The following is a 19,005-nucleotide window of genomic DNA, read 5'->3' on the forward strand; positions in this document are numbered from 1 at the left end:
TACTACACTGTAACACAGCACAGACATAGCTACAAGTTCACCTAGAAAGGGCGTAAACTGGGTGGTCAGCAGCACCAGGCACAGGAATTTGGACAACTGACAAAGAGGGAGGGGGAGAAGACATGGATGGGAAGATTCACAAATAGGCACCCATCCGCTATCACAAGCATAAGTTAGCACCCCTCCCCACTTCTTACCCTTTACAACAATTTCCCCTCCCCAACTTGATCCCTTACAATTCCAGAAACCAAGTTGAGAAAGCCAGATAACTTTTCTTTTTAAAAAATATGGTCACCTTAAAAGAGGTTAAAAGGTTTCCTAAAGTCAAATGGTTGTTTAAAAGGGCTGCAGACAAGATTATGCCATCTTGAATGTATCAAGTCTATTTTTTCAAATATTAAGGTATATAAAAAAAAAACTCCAGTCAGAAAAGGCATATATTTATGAAAAACAAGCTAAAAATCTGCAAAGGCTTCTCCTCTGTAATTTGCAGCAAATTCAAACAATGTAGAGTGCAGAATGGTGTATCAAGATTATGTCATCCTTCAGATAAATTAAACCATGTTTTCCATCACCTTCACTGGCTTCTTGTCTATCTCAGAATCAAATTCAAATTTGTCACCCTGTTTTCTAACATATCCAGGGCTGCTGGAACAATTTTTATAGTGGGGGTGCTAAGTAGGGCTGCCAACTTTCTAATTGGACAAAACCAAACACCCCTGCCCTGCCCCTTTTCCAAGGCCCCGCTCCCGCTCACTCCATCTCCCCTCCCTCTGTCGCTCGCTCTCACCCATCCTCCCTCACTTTCACTGGTCTGGGGCAGGGGGTTGGGGTGCGGGAGGGGGGTGAGAGCTTTGGCTAGGGGTGCGGGCTCTGGAGTGGGGCAAGGGATGAGGGGTTTGGGATGCAGGAGAGGGGCCTGGGCTGGGTCAGGGGGTTGGAGTGTGGGGGGTAGGGAGTATGGGCTCTGGGCTGGGGGTGCGGGCTCTGGGTGGGTCCAGAAATGAGGGGTTCAGGGTGCAAGAGAGGGCTCTGGGCTGGGGCAGGTGGTTGGGGTGCAGGGGGGTGAGGGATCTGGCTGGGAGTGTGGGCTCTGGGGTGGGGCCAGGGAATAAGGGTTTGGGGTGCAGGAGGGGGCTCAGGGCTGGGGCAAGGGTGTGGGATGAGGTTTGGGATCCCAGAGGTGCTTACCGTGGCTCCTAAGAAGCAGCCGCCAGGTCCTTGCATCCCTCAGCGCATGGGCAGCCAGCGAGGTTCTGTGCTCTGCCCTCGTGCCTGCAGGCGTCACCCCCACAGTTCCCATTGGTTGCAGTTCCCAACCAATGGGAGCTGCAGAGCCTCCTTGGCCTAGGGGCTGCAGGGAGCTGGCGGCTGCTTCTGGGAGCTGTGCAGAGCTAGGGCAGGCAGGCAGCCTGCCTTAACCCCGGGCCCTCGCTGCGCCGCTGATTGGACTTTTAACGGCCCAGTTGGTGGTGCTGACCAGAGCCGCCAGGGTCCCTTTTCGACTGGGTGTTCTGGTCAAAAACCGGACACCTGGCAACCCTTGTGCTGAGAGCTATTGAACCAAACTGTAAATCCTGTATATAATGGAAATCACTTCAAGCCAGGGGGTGCAGAGCACCCCTTGTTCCAGAACCTATCCATGAAATGGTCTCATCCGGTCTCCAGGATCTCATATTCACCTCTCCCTTCCATTCCTCCATACTTGGCAATATCCCTACAAATTAATAAAAAAGAACAAAAACATTTCCTCTTGTAGAGAATACAGTTCAGGGTCATACAGTAGTAGCATTATGGATAGCTTCAGGTACTTGTTTAGCAGGACACAGTCAACTTAAAAATCACATTTGACTGACCTTTTTATTTGAATCTACTATTGTTAGGCCATGAAGTCAGTTGTGTTACTACAACTAAAAGGCATTGGAAAAAATCAATATTTTTTCTATTTGTTCACCTGGTGCACTGGATACCACTTTGTGTCTAGTCCATTTTCACTGTTTCCCCTGTTTGAGGGGGTCTTTCACAAAGAAACCAGGGAGAGAAAAACATGTTTAAAAAGGAAAAAATAAGTGATTTTAAGACCACAAAACTGGCTAGAGAATGATGAGGTGGGATAGAATCTGAAACTACTTTTAACTTTTTTCCTTAATTGACTGGATTTCAAATTGATGTCCCTTTATTATTGAACAAACAAAACAAAAAACATTATAGAACAACTGGCCCATGGGGAAAGTATTCTTTCAAATTCCCCTGGGTCAGTGGTTGGCTTATATCCTCAAGAATGAGAGATTATATCCCTTATAAATTCTGTATAGTATAATATTACCATTGATGTTCTCACAAACAGAAAAATCTATTACAATTTTTTTTTAATCCAGCTAAGCTTTAGGCTTCAATGCTATAAGACATGTGGCTAGTGAGACAAAGGCAGCTGGAAGACAAAGTGAGTTAGCCAACTGAGTTTGCCAGCAGAAGAAGGCAGGGAGGTAGTTTTTTCTTCAACTTGCTGGTACTCCACAAGGAAGAATCTGCTTATGTGAGGAAAACAGCATGTCAACAACACCACTGCTAGCTCTTCTTCTGCCTGCACCAGTGGGGACCTGGCCAGACAGGCATCCTGACCCTGGAGTCTTCTACCCAGAACCTGGTCTTGACTTGCTGGGAAGGTGGCCTGCATGTCAAAGAAAGCCAGGCAGGGGAAAACATCTGGCATGAGAGCTGTTGGTTGGTGTAGTCCCTCAGGAAGCAGGTAAGAGAGCTGCAAAAGGAGGTGGCTCATCTGTGTAGCATCTGGGAGCATGAGGACTTCATTAACAGGATGCACATGAGACATCTGGGACAGAGAATACTAACCAACTAGAGAAGACTACAGTGGCACCAGAGGAAGGAGAACTGGCTGCTCTGCCGGGAGGAGACTGGCTGCCACTTCAGGCAGTAGATGGTGCTCCACCACCATCCGGTCGCCCATTGTGACAGATTTTTGTTACCAATTTGCCTGAAGGCGTCAGTTGATTAGGCTGATGCTTCAGGATCTTTTTAGGGAGGAGATGATGAAGCACATCAAGGGTCTAAGTTTTAAAGCTTTATTAATAAAATAATAAAATACAGCAGAGAGTGCTGGGAATGCTTCCACGTCACTCAGGGGAAGAAAGAAAGCATTGGAGCCCCAAGTCCTAACCCAATTTTATACTTACACATGCGCTACCGAAGACTGGCCAGGCCTGGGTGGAATGTAAGAAGAAGAGGGGGAAGGGTGGACGGGAGTTCTTGCCCTGGGCCCAGTTCATCCAGGGAATCTGCTGTAATTTCCAAATTGCTCCAGCTCTCGGCAGGGTTTTTAAGTTCTAGTGTAATGGGGCGAGACTCACCCCTGTGGCACCTCCTATCGGTCATCCTGGGAATTAACTCTTTTGACCCGGAGTACACTCTGCAGGCTGGTGCCTCGCTGCTGCTGGCTCCTGTGTCCCTTGCGGACCTGGTGCCCCTTGTCCTCGGGCACTGCCCCCTGGCAGTACACCCGCTCTCTGGGTCTCTCCACCCAGGGGAACCCCCACCCACTATCCCCACCTCGCCTCAATGGCTACTGCCAGTCACCATCTAGCCCCCTTTCACTGGGGCTGACTGCAGTCTGTATAAGCCAATCATTACAGGGAAGGGGGGTTGGGACCGGCTGCCTCTGCCTACTCTGGGCTACACCCTTGCACCCTAGTACTTTTCCGGCCTTTATCAAGGCCTGCAGCCTGGGGAGCTTCCAGGCTGGAGCTCCCGAGCTCCTCTAGCCTTTCCCCAGCCCTGCTCCACTCAGGTACCCTATTCAGCTCCCAGCAGCCAGGCCCTCCTCTCTCAGCAAGCTAGAGAGAGAATCTTTAAGCTCCCGCCTAGCAGCCCCTTTATAGGGCCAGCTGTGGCCTGATTGGGGGGTGGCCCAGCTGTGGCTGCTTCACCAATCAGCCCAGGTTCGCTGCTTTGCCCTGCCACAGCCCTCTCCCAGGGTTGTTTTCAGCCCTTCAGGGCAGGAGCAGGTGACCACCCCGCTACACCTGGGTTCCTTTGGAGGTGTCATTGTCCAGGGCCCTTTGTGCCTGGTGCTTTTTGTACCAGTCCAAATTGGCTTGCTGTGGCCTTCTTGGCTGCCCAAAACACACCGGCTTTGGAGAATTGGTTTTCCCTTCTGTTGGCCTTCACCATAGCTGCCTCATTTGCTCTGTTTTTGCTGCTATTTTTGCAGCGCTGCTCCACGTAGTTCTTCTCTTCTCACAACTGGGCAGCTGTAAATTTCTTGTTTGTAAATTTCTTGTTGAGCCCATGACCTTGGGCCAGGGCCATTGTCTTATCTTCACACGGAGCTAGCTGAAGTGCCAAGTCAACCTGTTCTCTAATTTTTTCTTCCTCCCCCCCTCTTTTGGCCTCTCATACTCCTGCAAAGAAATTTTTCATTCCCCACTTACACACCTTTGACCCGCCCCAAAATGTTTTGCAACGCTTGCAACAGCATTAGCAACATACAGTGCTGATCTGCCTTCCCTGGGGACTCCCTGAGGGAGGGGACCATTGGGGTGTGACACCATCCATTGAGGTCAACAATCAGAAATGCTGTACTGGCAACAGGAGGAGAAGTGCAGACACCAATATCTGAAAAGCAGGAGCCACCTGTCTCCAAGGGTCGGGGGCCACAACCTGCAAGAGAAGCAGATGTAGGGTAGTTGCAGTTGGGGACTCCCTTCTGAGAAGGATGGAACTTCCATCTGCTGACCTGACCAGATATCCCGGGAGGTTTGCTGTGAGCCTGCATCCAAGATATTACGGAAAGGTTGCTGAGGCTCATCCAGCCCTCTGACCACTACCCCATGCCGCTCATCCATGTAGGCACTAATGATACTGCCAGCTGTGACCCTAAGCATATCAGTAGTGACTACAGATCTCTCAGAGACAGTGAAGTAGTCAGGGGCCTAGATGGTGTTTTTGTCCATCCTTCCAGTTGAGGGTAAGACCCATTCAGGGACATATATATCCTGGAGATAAATGCATAACTGTGCATATGATGTCAACAGGAGGTCTTTGGCTTCCTCAACCATGGAATGAAGGAGGACTGCTAGGAGGAGACAGAGTCCACCTAACAAAGAACGAGAAGAGCAACTTCATACACTGACTCAATGATCTAGTGAGGAGGGCTTTAAACCAGGTTCAAAGGGGATAGGTGACAAAGGACCACAGGTAGGTATAAAAGAGCCTGACAGATGATTAAATGTTTGGGGGTGGGGTAGGGTGACCAGACGTCCCGATAAAATCAGGACTGTCCCGATTTTTAGGCGTTTGTCCCGCGTCCCGACTGATGTTTGGTCGGGACGCCATTTGTCCCAATATTTTGCACTCTTGTTTTTGTTTTGTTTTGTTCCGCCAGCGGGACTCCGCTTTTTTTTTTTTTTCCCTTGCTCTGCCAGCGGGACTCCGCTTTTTTCCCCCCCCCCTTGCTCTGCCGGCGGGACTCCGCTTTTTTTTTCCCCTCCTCTGCCAGCGGGACTCCGCTTTTTTTTTTTTGCTCCGCCAGCGGGACCCCATTCCCCTCCCCCCCATGTGTCCCGATATGTTTTTCATCCCATCTGGTCACCCTAGGGGGAATGGTAAATTACAATACGGTATAGGAGCAACAAGTGAGAAATTAGTGGGGGAATCTTCTCAACTGCTTAGATATCTATGCACAATATGGGGAATAAACAAGAAGAATTGGAAGTCTTAGTACACATGCTAAATTATGACCTAACTGGCCTCACAGAGATTTGGTGTGATAAATTTAATGACTGGAATACTGGTATAGAAGGGTATAGATTGTTCAGGAAGTCTGGGCAGGGAAAAAATTGAGGAGGTGTTGAATTGTACATAAAGAACATATACACTTGTTCTGAGATCCAAGAGGAGGTGAGAAGCAGATCAGCTGAAGGTCTCTGAGTGAAGATAACATGCGGAAAAAATAGGGACAATGTCATGGTAGGGATCTATACTAGACCACCAAATCAGGAGGAGGCGGTAGAAGAGGAATTTCTAGAACAAATAACAGAACTATCCCAAACACAAGACCTGGTAGTAACGGGGGACTTTAACTATCCAGACATCTGCTGGAAAAGTCATACAGCAAAATAAAAAATTTCCAATCAATTATTGGAATGTGTTGGGGACAACTTCTTATTTCAGAGGGAGGAAGAACAAATCGGGGGATACATGGAATAAATGTTTTCATTAATATGCCCAGTTATTTCTCCTGACTGAATACAGATTATTTTGTACTCGATAACATTTCTGACTATTGACTATTATCCTTCAGTGTATGTTATTTGAATTTCATCTGCCATCAGACTGACCATTCACCTAGCTCTGTTAATTCCTTTTTTAATATTTGGTTAATCTACATAATTTTGTGTCATTTGAAAAATTTGCTGTCTCATTATTTACCCTTTTCCAGATCATTGATAATTATATTAACTATAATTTATAGTACTGATGTTTGGGGGCACCTCTTGGTTAAATTTTTGCAATGTTGAAGATTGTCTATTCCCAGTATTTGTTTTATGGATTTTAATCACTTTTTAATTCATGACAGTATTTCACTTTCTGACTTCTTACTTTGCTTGATAATCTCTTGTGAGTGACTTTGTTAAAGGCTTTTGAAAAGTCTAAATAAGTTACATACAAAAATGCTAAAATAAAGTTATTTAGATTGCAAAGTCAAGCCTTTGAAAGAAATTCTAGAATTAAGATTGCATGCAATCTTAATTCTGCCCACTAGTGCATATGTATTATGATAGTCTTTCCATGACCATATATTATGTTTCCACAGAACCTGTGTCTCATTCAGTTGGAGGCAGTGTTCAGTGACTGAGTTAGGTGTTCAACATTCCCTTTTACCTTCATTGGTTAATATATAGTCTCACACCTTATTTACTGCACACCATCCAAATTCTACAATGAATTAATTTCCTCATGGTGCTCATTACTGTAATACAGTATCTGAATGCCTCATAAACATTAAAGAATTTATATTCACAACATCCGTGGGAGCCAAGAGATTGTTATCCTCATTTTACAGATGGAGAAACTGAGACTAAGAGTTGTGTCTGAGATCAGACGGAAAGTCAGTGTCAAGATGAGAATTCCGGATCTCCTGAATCCCAACCTTGTGCTCATTCCTCCAGATCTCATTGCCTTATTGCCTGTGGTACTAAGTAGCCCGAGCTCCCATTGACTTCAGTTATAGTTGTGAGTGCTCAGTAGCATTTCTGAAAGTATCTCAAGCACCTAGAAAAATTAAGAACACATTTAGTGGCCACCTGTCAAAATTTGGTTTAAGTAACTTGTCCAGCATCATAAAGGACATTTGTGGCAGAAGCAGGGAGAGAACTCAGTTCTTCTGTGTGTGTCATTAAACCAGCCTTAACCATAAACCCATCCTTTCTCTTCTTATCGTACTCATTCTTCAGACACTTTCAACTTCTAGAGCAAATGTGGCAGGATTCCTACAAAGAACAACAATATGCAACCATCCTGATTCATCTCCTGAGCACACTGAAACAGCAGGTTAACAATGAATGAGTAGCCCCCTTTTATAGATAGCATACCTAAGAACAAACATACAGCAGGTTCTTTCTGAAAGGCAGCATGGCTATGTGGATGAGAGTCATACCAACAATCTGCTATATTAGACATCTATATTCTACTCCCAGCTTCTGTGAATGCTCAGTGTGGCATAAGCCTACACTGGTCCACAGGCTGACTGAGGGGAACCAGACTTGACTCTCTCTCTCTCCCACTGCTACAAAGTTGCTCACAGCAGCTGGGTTGAATTTCTGCACCCTGGGGTTCCCAGTATGATGCAGCTATTGTAGCTGTGTAGTCTGGGCTTACAATGTTCAGGGTTTTTGGCATGCTGACAAAATGAAATTCTAAAAACATAAGACACAGTAAGGAAATAGTGATTTTCAACAGCTTATAACTGCCAAATCTGAATAGAATGTCATGAGATGAACAAAAAGCACCTCTCTGGTCCCTGGGCTTTTCCCTTGTCAAAGATCAAAACCATGTCGCAAACAATGGAGGTAGTAGAGCTTCTCAGAAAAAGGCATGTATCACCAAGGAAAAATGTTTGCTTGTCTAAATGTAGGCATCACTGTTAGTTCCTCCTATAATTATGTTACATACAAAAATTGTGAAACGAATGTTAACGTTGTGAAGTCAAGCACTCAAAAGATAGGAAATGCCAGTAATTAACTGAATGAACCAGGGTTCTAGAAAAATAGTCTGTGATCAAGTAATTAAAGATTACGCCATTATGCATATACACAAAGGGGCCAAATTAAAGTTCCATGGGCAACCTTAATTCTGGTATTTCCTAACTTTTGAAGGCTTGATTTTGGAAGCTTTACTTTCTTTTAACCTCATTTTTTAAAAAATATAATTTCTTTGGGCTTGATGTACATTTTCTGTAGAGTATCTGATCCACTCAAATAATCTCCTATATTTTACCATTTAAACATTGTTTATCTTGCCTTACTTCTTCCAGAGGTCTGCATGCTTTGTGGGTATCTAGTATGCTTCAGTAGCCTCCAAGCTGATGGTCTTAACTAAAGTCTTATTTTTATTTTATTCCTCTGGCTCTCTCTTCTAGAGAGTTTAGTGTCACAAAGCTAGCGAAGAGGATACTGGAAAGGATGCTTGGAGTGCACTTTCACTTCTGCTGCTTCATGTATCTGGAACTCTCCTAACACCCTGGCTCAGAGCCAGGGAGCCACTTCTCTTTAAATCTCTTTTTAAAACCTTACTCTTTTTTTAGCTGAGGACTGACTCCTCTCAACATGTTTTGTGTTAACGTATTAAGGAAGTTTTTTTTACAAATAAAATGTATTGCATGGCCTGCAGCCATGTTACTTTGTGCTGTGCTCTTGTAAATAATAAACTCACAAGTTAGGCAGCGCTGGACTACTTCAGAACTTATGAAAAACCTACAAGGAACTCCAAGGTGCATCAGAAGGTAGCATTAGTAATTTAGTACTCTCTGAAACAGTATTGAAACAATATTCTAGCATTGTATATGGCACTCTTCAGATGAAATGTAAAACCTCAGTCCTGATCACTTCTGCTTATTAAAGATCCCACAGTATTATTTTTTGTGTGTGCAAAAATAGGAAACAGGATATTAACAATGGCTACATTTCAAATTGTGTAATTACATCCCATCTCTCTAAATCCTCCCTGCAGTTCTATAAATATTTTTCACTTTCTGTTAACAGATGCAGTTTCATCCTTGAAATGGCTGTATTTCAATGGAAGATGTGATTCCTGTGGATAGTTTATGTTTCACTGTGACATAGTGGAGAAAGTTTGTGTAACCTGACTTCCAGCTACTGGAGTTAGGGAGGTCAGGAGCAAATAATAATTAAGAAGAAATAGGGCCACCCAGAGCTCAAGGTCTTCACATCCACTTGTTATTGTGAGAGATTTTCTATTAAATCATTGGTTTTCTTACTGTAATCATGGTGGTTTAAAATCTCAAGAAATGCAGATTTTTTTTTCATTCCCTTGCACCAATTAACCATACAAGCTTCACTGACATTGACTCTCATGTACCACTGTACATTCCTAAGCTTCTGCACAGGGAGGCTAGACTACTTGCCTGCCTAAATGTTTGCCCTATAGGGGTTCCTCATTGTCAGTTTCTGATATGCCTTCATCACGCTGATGGGTTTTCTCTTTGGGGATTATATTCGTGTGTGTTGGAATTTAATTTTTTTTAACACAGGCATTGTTACTGATCTACTCACTGTCCATTAAGCCAGGTTTCAGAGTGGCAGCCTTGTTAGTTTGTATCAGCTGTTTGAAATGGGCCACCCTGATTACCACTACAAAAGTGATTTTTCCTCCTGTTGATAATAGCCCACTTCCACTTTAATTGAACTGTCTCATTAAAACTGACCACCCACTTGGTAAGGCAACTCTCATCTTTTCATGTAGAGAGAGTGAGAGAGTGTGTGTGTGTGTGTATATATATATATATATATATATATATATATATATATATATATATATATATATATATATATATATATCTACTGTATATTCCACTCCATGCATCTGAAGAAGTGGGCTGTAGCCCACCAAAGCTTATGCTCAAATAAATTTGTTAGTCTCTAAGGTGCCACAAGTACTCCTCCTTGTTTTTGTCCATTAAGCAGCATGCTTAAGCCTCACAGGTGCAGTGGCTCCTCCCAGGGGGCTGGGGGCGATGGAGCCGGGGTGGGTGGTACACGAGGAGAGCGGCTAGGCCACCACGTTTCCCCTCCTTCATGCCGGTATGAACCCGCGACTGCGGCATTGGCGAGAGGCGGCTACGCTGCTGCTGGCGGCCGGGAGCGGGGCACCGGCCCGGGCGGTGCGGTCCCCGCTACGCCCCTTTGACTACGAGATGTTGTTGTTGCAGCGGAGCCCTCGGAGCGGCTTCCTGCCCAGCGCCCATGTCTTCCCGGGCGGCCTGCTGGAGGCAGCCGACTTCTCCGCTGACTGGCTGGGGCTGCTGCCCGCTTTACCCCGCTGCGGGCTGGGCTCTGTGCGGCCGTCGCCGCCGGGCGGTAACCGAGCTCCGGTCTTTGCCACCGACCGGGCTGGCCTTGGCTCGCCGCTGCCGGGGGACGTGGCCTTCCGCATCTGCGCCATCCGGGAGACCTTCGAAGAGGCGGGCATCCTGCTGCTGGTGTCGGGCCCCGGCCCCTCCTCTGATCCCGGCCCGGCCCGCTTGCTGCCTCAGCACCACCTGCCGCCGGGCCCGGAGCTCGCCGAGTGGCGGCGACGGGTGCAGCAGGACCCGGCCTGCTTCCTGCAGCTCTGCCGCTACCTGCGCTGCGTCCCCAACATTTGGGCGCTGCATGAGTGGGGCAACTGGCTGACTCCGGTGCCCAGGGCTGGCCGGGGCGACCGGCGTTACGACACTGCCTTCTACCTGTGCTGCCTTGAGGAACGGCCTCCGCACACGTCGCAGGACGAGCAGGAGGTGACAGGCTTCCAGGTAGGTTTCATCACCACAAACACCTCATATTTTTCGCTATACTTCCCTTACATCCCATGGAAACTATAGACAGGGCCCAGGAGGGGCCACTCCTATGCAATATTAATTTCCTTACCCCTCACGCCTTCATACCTCCAACATAGTGCTGGTCAAGTAGATGTACTTCCTATAGAGTCCTTGTACATCTTGTAACCTGCACCCTTGTGCAGCACCCTGTGGAGTTGATCTGCCAGATTCCAGATGTCCATACACTTACTGACATTCTGAAACCTATTATATATTACATATTTTGTACAAGGTAGGAGGTGATTGAATTTTAGATGATTAACCCATATACACCCACATGCCATGTGACTAGAAGGAGCTATTAGACTTCCAGAGGATAAATACATCAACCACAGAAGACCATCAAAAGGTGACCCACTTCTAGATCACTGTATACTGGTGGCCCTAGTCCCTTGTTGGGGATAGACAGTCAGCCGTGTCCATGTTAGGTTTCTGTCCCTTTCTTCAGGGCTCTGTTTACTGTCTCCACAAAGAGAGAAACTTTTTTGTATGCTTTTCTAACACAAATAACACTCTGATAGGCGTTCAGACTGGGGTCTTCTGCTCTTGGTAGCTACTTGGTAGGGCCCTTTCCAACCCCAGAGGACTCCAGAGCAGGAGGTGGCAGGCAGTTCTTTTCACTGGATGGTTAGTTAATCCTACCCTTTTATGGAACTGAGTTCTTTATATTGTCCAGCTGAGAGTGTGGGCCAGTCATGAGGTGCTAATCAGCTGCTTCAGTTTCTTCCTAGAATCTGTCCCTGGGATTTTCTCTGGGGTGGGGAGTTGGTTGCTCCCTGAACTATTAAACGCGCAGATTTTCCTGTTACAATCACCCATCATACACCCGCATTATGCAGTATTAGTGGGATGTGACCCTTGATAGTCTATATGCTTGGGGATACTCTGGGGTGGTCTCAAGACAGAGATGGTTGTCTAATAATTGTGGTCCCTTGTACAAGTACACTACAATTTTTTGACACTACCAATGTTTATTTTGAGTATTTGTCTCTGATAGAAACTATATACCGTGAAACACAATCCAAAGTTTAAAACATCAGAGAACTTGTTTTGAACAAGTTAATATTTGATGATAAATATTTGTTTACTTTTTACCAATATCTCATCAGAAATGTATTGTGGATGTCATTCACAAGAACACGGAGGGAAAGGTGTGTCAGTAAAGGCCCATACACCATAGTCTTGATACATGAAACCAACATTTAGGTAATAATGGAAGAATTCCATGCATATAGAAAATATAACTGACATGAAGTTAACACTCTGTATCTGGTTTTTTCTAATTTCTGAAAACTGTATGCTCTCCTTGGCTAAGAAGCAAGTGCTCTGAGGTAAATTTCCACTTAATAATGAAGGCATTTGTAGCAATTTTGTAGCTGAATTTGCTTTGAGTTTTGCATTATTCAATGGAAGTCTTTATCATACCCTGAAAGCAGAGTTAATATCCCCTTTTAAAAACATCATTGAAGTCCAAATTTGGCACACTTACGTGTAGTCCTCAAGTGTCTTATGAATTTAAAAAAATCAACATTTTTGCAGAAGAAATATTTTAAAATGCTACCATTTTGGAACTGTGTGGGTGGGTGGGTGGGTGGGTGGGTTTTTTTTGGTGTGTGTATAACTCACCAGTACAGTTCCATTTCAATCTAAATCTGCGGGCAACACACTGAAAATTTTACCTCTTTTTGGAATCCAGAACGCTAATAGGGTAAACTGTTCAGATAAGATGTTATCGATCCCAGGGTTCACACAAGGCCTTCTTTGCCACTGCTAAGGGTTTCAGTAAGGTTTAAGCAATTGATAGAATTTCACCAAAAGAGCTCAAGAAGAAAATATTATTTCATGTTTGTCTTCCTTTTACAGTGGTCAACCCCTCCAGAAGCTATTGAACTCTTTAAGTCTCAAGAAATATGGTTTGCTCCACCTCAGTTCTATGAATTATGTAGGCTGTGCAACTTTACTTCACTTTGTGACCTGCATCGGTTTGGTTCCGACCGTGCTTTAGAAGGGTGTGAACGTTGGATGCCTGTTACTTTGGCTGCTTCAGATGGCTACATTCAGCTGTTACCAGGTAAATTAACCAAGTGAAAGAGCTTTTATTACCATAAAAGAGCATTGGAAGGGATATAAACCCTCGAGCTTTGGGGCCAACTGACTACTAGGGAGAAAAAAGGCAGAAAATTTTTTCCTTGAGAGTAGATTAGCCCATAATTGCCTATTGCAGGGTTTCTTCCTCTGAAGTAGTTGATACTGGCCATTCTTAGGATACTGGACTAGACAGGCCACTGGTCTGATCAGTATGGTAATTTCTACGTTTAATCAGATTGTCAATAAATGTTAACTCTCATATAGGGTATTGTGGGGGTCATTAATATTTTAATTTGTCATACTTTTCATGCTGAAGGATACGATTATTTTATTTGTTTTGCATTTTTGTCTGCAGGATGAGTTAGAGCCCCATCCTACTGGCCTTATTTGGGCAATAGATCTGATCCTGCACTCCTTGCTAAGCAAGAGTTCCAAACATTGCAGTACCCCGAGTGATTATTAGCTAGTCCATCTTTTTAATATCTTTATTTCTTGCTGCTACCTGCCTATTTAAACATTTTAGTTTTTACCTTCTTTCCTCTCCTGTTGCTTTTTTTTTTCCTTCTTCAAAAGGGCATAAATTGTATCTTTATGTTGCTATTTTCTCCTTCTTATATCTTTTTGGCTTTTTCTGGTCACCTTCTCTCTAATTTTCTTATTTATTACAGTTGGTCTTTCTTCTGCCTCCTAATTTCCTTTCTATATTTTCATCAAATTACACTTGCTCTCCAAGATCCTTCCACCAAGATCAGTTTTTAAACAAAACTGGGTAATCTGATCTGCTTTCTGTTCTTAGTCTGCTGCAACCTCTTGTGTAAAGTGGGAAAGTCACTTAATCTCTGCCTCATTTGTCCGTCTATAATATCTAATTACTTATGTCAAGGATGCACTGAGACCATATTCATTAGTGTACATGAGGTTCTTGGATATTTCTTTATTTGTATGTAATAAATAAATTCATTTTAGTATCTGGAAAAGCTGCCTTAGAATTTGAATGTTCCATTAGATTCCAGGTTTATTGCAACATCTGGAACCTGCAGTGTTGCATCCCTGGTGGCTATTATGGAATTTCATGGCCATCTTGAAATTTGGGAAAGATTGGAAGCAATTTTCTTTTAAATCTGATTGTACCCTGAACTCCATTCCCACACATTTTCAAATACTGATAATAAAGTAGCTTGTATCCTAAAAATTGCTAGATCACTGAAAATAAAATTATTGAATTAAAACTTAATATTTTTCAGGAGATGAGCTGTATCCGAAAGATCCAGATTATACAGGAGAAAAGAAACTTTTTTTGTCAACAGATAAGAAGGTTGAAGAGCTAATGAAAGAAGACAGTAAACTTCACCGAGTTGTAATACAAAATCTTAACAATCTTACTGTCCATGTTAATATCCAACCAAAATATAAACACATCAATCCACTAAAGATGGACTCTAATATAGTGGGAAGTAATGCAGATTGCAATAGCAGATTATAATATGCCATCTCTTTTAAATTCAGCCCTGGAGGCTGAAGTCTTCATTTGCGAAAGAACAGTTAGGTACATCATGGGCATCAACAGTACAAGCTTCTTTATGTTGCCATGCCAGTGTATCTCAAACAAGATCAGGAGAGGCTACTTTTGGTAAGAGGAGGGTTCAGACTTCATATATATTTAATGCTTTGAAACTGAACAAATGTGCCAGTTGTGATGTGGACACATGCCCACTGAGAACTTGATGTAAACTACCAACTTAATTCATGTTGTTCACCAAAGAGCCATTATATGGTAATGATATTTGGCCATTGCCAATTTATGTAATAAAAGTGGACTAGTCTGTAATCCATGTCCCTTGAACAATTCAGTTCCCTTTTCTCATTGAGTACTGAAATATTCTTGTCGTACTCAGAATTTAGCTAGCTCTTATATTCTGCTTCCAAAAGATATCTTTTAGATGACACTATGTTAATGTGTCTAGAAATGTAATTGAAGGAGTTTTACATTGTATGACTACATTTCCTACTCTCATCTTTGGGAATCTCAACATGTGTTCATTAAGTTAATTTATTTGCCAACATTATTTTGTTTTTAATTGTTTAATAAATGTTTATTTTCAGTAGTTTTATTTGTATTACTTAAGGTGTACTGAGGGTTGAGAGATTTATTCCCTTTAAAATTTAAGTTTATTTCCAAATTAAGAACGAACTATCAAAGGACTGGTTTGACAGCAGTCATTCCCTTTATTTAGTACCATATTTACTTTAAGTGAAAGATTTCAACAACTTAAAAGATGAAAATACTGTTTACTGTATAGTTCTGAGAATACAGAAATTAATGTTACTGCATATGTCAGTATGAACAACTGAAGAGGAAAATGTAGAGCCCTGAAAACATTACTGTCCTACCACAAACATCCCACGTTTGCTCCTTGACTATTATACTGGTGGTATCTTGCCTTGCTATCTTTTGTCTCGTGGTGTGGGAATACAGCTCACACAGCTCCCAAACTGTTGTTCATCTCTGCTACTTTTCTTTTACAAGTGGAGTTTTCAGAGCAAGACTCAGTGATATGAGATCTACATAAAGGTGCTCCATGTTGTACATAGAAGGGAGAATAGAGGATAATTAGGGGCTAGACCGTAGATAGTAGAGCTCACCAGGTAACAACAGTTCCATTTCATGACAACTTTTGAGGTTTCAAATTTTGGTTTTGTTCTGCATTGGAACAAAACCAAAACTTTTTGAACAATTTCACCAACAGAATTTTTGAAACATCCATTTTCAGATCAAAAAGCTCAGATTTTCAAATTGTAAGTGACTGGGGAGTCCACCCGGGATGTCTGAGACCTTACCATCAAACTTAATCAAAATCAATAAATCTCTGTGAAACAGCATATATTGACAAAAAAAAGTTGAAACCACCTCTGCTAGACAACAAAAAGACAAGAAGAAGGAAAAAGTGGCAATTGGGAGATTTTGTGGGTTAGTATCTCAAGTTATTTCAGCTCTTAACCACTGCAGTATTAGGAGAATGAGGGGTACAACATGCTTGTGTTCTGTGTGTACGTGGTCACTTAAATGCCCCAGCTTGAGCTTGTTTGCTAAACTTTTGTTTAGCCACTAAAAATGGCAAAAGTCTTTATAGCTAAATTTTCAGGCAGTGAACTAATAGCTGTTTAAAGAACAGGAGTACTTGTGGCACCTTAGAGACTAACGAATTTATTAGAGCATAAGCTTTCGTGGACTACAGCCCACTTCTTCGGATGCATAGCTGTTTGTTTTTACTAGCGTTATATTGAAAATATATCTGTAAAAAATGCAAAAATGCTGAAATGGTTAATTTTTATTACTTAGGTTTATTTGGAGTCTATATGTAACAGAACTAAGTAAATAGCAAATGTCCATCTATCTAGCTGGTATTGCCTGGCAGTTTGTCATATAGGCATTGCAGTAAAAATGACTTAAGGATAGGGTAAGGGCTTTATGGACTAGTTTGGGGACTGAGATCTGTGCACATAAGTTGGCATAAAAGAAGCCGACTGTCAGAGGGTGACACTGGCTCTTTAAGAGGAAGCAGGACCAGTGCACTTCTGTTCGGCTTAAAACAGGGCAGCTTGGGCCCTGGAGGGAGAGACCTTGTGGATGAGGGTTGTGTTAGAGCACAGACTGATTCAGTCAGGAAAAAGGCTGGTGAGAGCTGCCAGAGACCAGGGGGACTATGGAAGGTCCTGGAAGGAAGCTGGGATTGATTCCTGGGAGAAGGCTGGAGAGCAGCAAGAGATTGTTGCTTGCTGCCATCAAAGCTGGAAACTTGAAGCTCAGGGCTGGAGAACAGTGGAGGGGCTTACCTGTTGACACTCCATATTGGAGTGCTGGACTCAGGGAAACAATGAGAGAGGCAGAAGGAATGAGGGATACTCTCTTGCTGAGGATGATCTCCCAGTAGAGAGGCAGTGGGAAGAGAGGTGTTCTATTGTAGCTGGAAGGGCTGGGGTGGCTGTCCCTGCAGAGGGATAGAAGAGAACTGAGAAGGAGCCTAGGAGTGGTGGAAGATACTGGAGAATGGTATGGGAAGGACTCTCAGCAGAGAAGCTGGTTGGGTGTGCTTGCTGGGAAGAGTGGGGTTTTAAGGACTATTCACTGTGTGGGGGAAGTGAACTATGTTTAATACATAAGAACAGAAGAATGACTATACTGGGTCAGACCAAAGGTCCATCCAGCCCAGTATCCTGTCTACCCACAGTGGCCAATGCCAGGTGCCCCAGAGGGAGTGAATCTAACAGGTAATGATCAAGCTATCTCTCTCCTGCCATCTATCTCCACCCTCTGACAAACAGAGGCTAGGGACACCATTCCTTACCCATCCTGGCTAATAGCCATTAATGGACTTAACCTCCATGAAATTATCTAGTTCTCTTTTAAACCCTGTTATAGTCCTGGCCTTCAGAACCTCCTCAGGCAAGGAGTTCTACAGGGTGACTGTGCGCTGTGTGCAGAAGAACTTCCTTTTCTTTGTTTTAAACCTGCTGCCCATTAATTTCATTTGGTGGCCCCTAGTTCTTATATTATGGGAACAAGTAAATAACTTTTCCTTATTCACTTTCTCCACACCACTCATGATTTTATATACCTCTATCATATCCCCCCTTAGTCTCCTCTTTTCCAAGCTGAAAAGTCCTACCTTCTTTAATCTCTCCCATATGGGGCCTATTCCAAACCCCTAATAATTTTAGTTGCCCATCTCTGAACCTTTTCTAATGCCAGTATATCTTTTTTGAGATGAGACCACATCTGTACGCAGTATTCAAGATGTGGGCGTACCCATGTATTTATATAAGGGCAATAAGATATTCTCTCTCTCCTTTTTAATGATTCCTAACATCTTGTTAGCTTTTTTTTGACTGCTATGAACGTCTTCAGAGAACTATCCACGATGACTCCAAGATCTCTTTCCTGATTAGTTGTAGCTAAATTAGCCCCCATCATATTGTATGTATAGTTGGGGTTCTTCACAGTCTGCTTTGGTCCTAACTATCTTGAGCAGTTTAGTATCGTCTGCAAACTTTGCCACCTCACTGTTTACCCTTTTCTCCAGATAAATTATGAATAAATTGAATAGGATTGGTCCTAGGACTGACCCTTGGGGAACACCACTAGTTACCCCTCTCCATTCTGAAAATTTACCATTTATTCCTACCCTTTGTTCCCTGTCTTTTAACCAGTTCTCAATCCATGAAAGGATCTTCCCTCTTATCCCATGACAACTTAATTTACGTAGGAGCCTTTGGTGAGAGACCTTGTCAAAGGCTTTCTGGAAATCTAAGTAGACTATGTCCACTGGATCCCCCTTGCCAACATGGTTGTTGACCCTTTCAAAGAACTCTAATAGATTAGTAAGACATGATTTCCCTTTACATGTTGACTTTTGCCCAACAATTTATGTTCTTGTATGTGTTTGACAATTTTATTCTTTACTATTGTTTCAACTAATTTGCCCGGTACTGACGTTAGACTTACTGGTCTGTAATTTCCAGGTTCACTTCTAGAGCCCTTTTAATATTGGCGTTCCATTAGTTATCTTCCAGACATTGGGTATAGAAGCTGATTTAAAGGACTGGTTACAAACCATAGTTAATAGTTCCGCAATTTCACATTTGAGTTCTTTCAGAATTCTTGGGTGAATGCCATCTGGCCCGGTGACTCGTTACTGTTAAGTTTATCAATTAATTCCAAAACCTCCTCTAGTGACACTTAAATCTGTGACGATTCCTCAGATTTGTCACCTAGAAAGGATGGCTCAGGTTCGAGAATCTCCCTA

General features: G+C 43.3%; 1 protein-coding gene across 1 annotated transcript; it reads left to right on the forward strand.

Annotated features, from left to right (window-relative positions):
- Window positions 1-10,249: 10,249 nt before the first annotated feature.
- Window positions 10,250-15,306, forward strand: NUDT19 (nudix hydrolase 19). The gene is made up of 3 exons (XM_005289901.5): window positions 10,250-11,047; window positions 12,977-13,184; window positions 14,446-15,306. The coding sequence occupies exons 1-3, from the start codon at window positions 10,340-10,342 to the stop codon at window positions 14,682-14,684; spliced, it is 1,155 nt and encodes a 384-aa protein (XP_005289958.4). The 5' UTR covers window positions 10,250-10,339; the 3' UTR covers window positions 14,685-15,306.
- Window positions 15,307-19,005: the final 3,699 nt, after the last annotated feature.

The sequence above is a fragment of the Chrysemys picta genome, chromosome 14 (genome assembly GCF_011386835.1).
Source record: "Chrysemys picta bellii isolate R12L10 chromosome 14, ASM1138683v2, whole genome shotgun sequence".
In the NCBI taxonomy this organism is placed as follows: domain Eukaryota; kingdom Metazoa; phylum Chordata; order Testudines; family Emydidae; genus Chrysemys; species Chrysemys picta.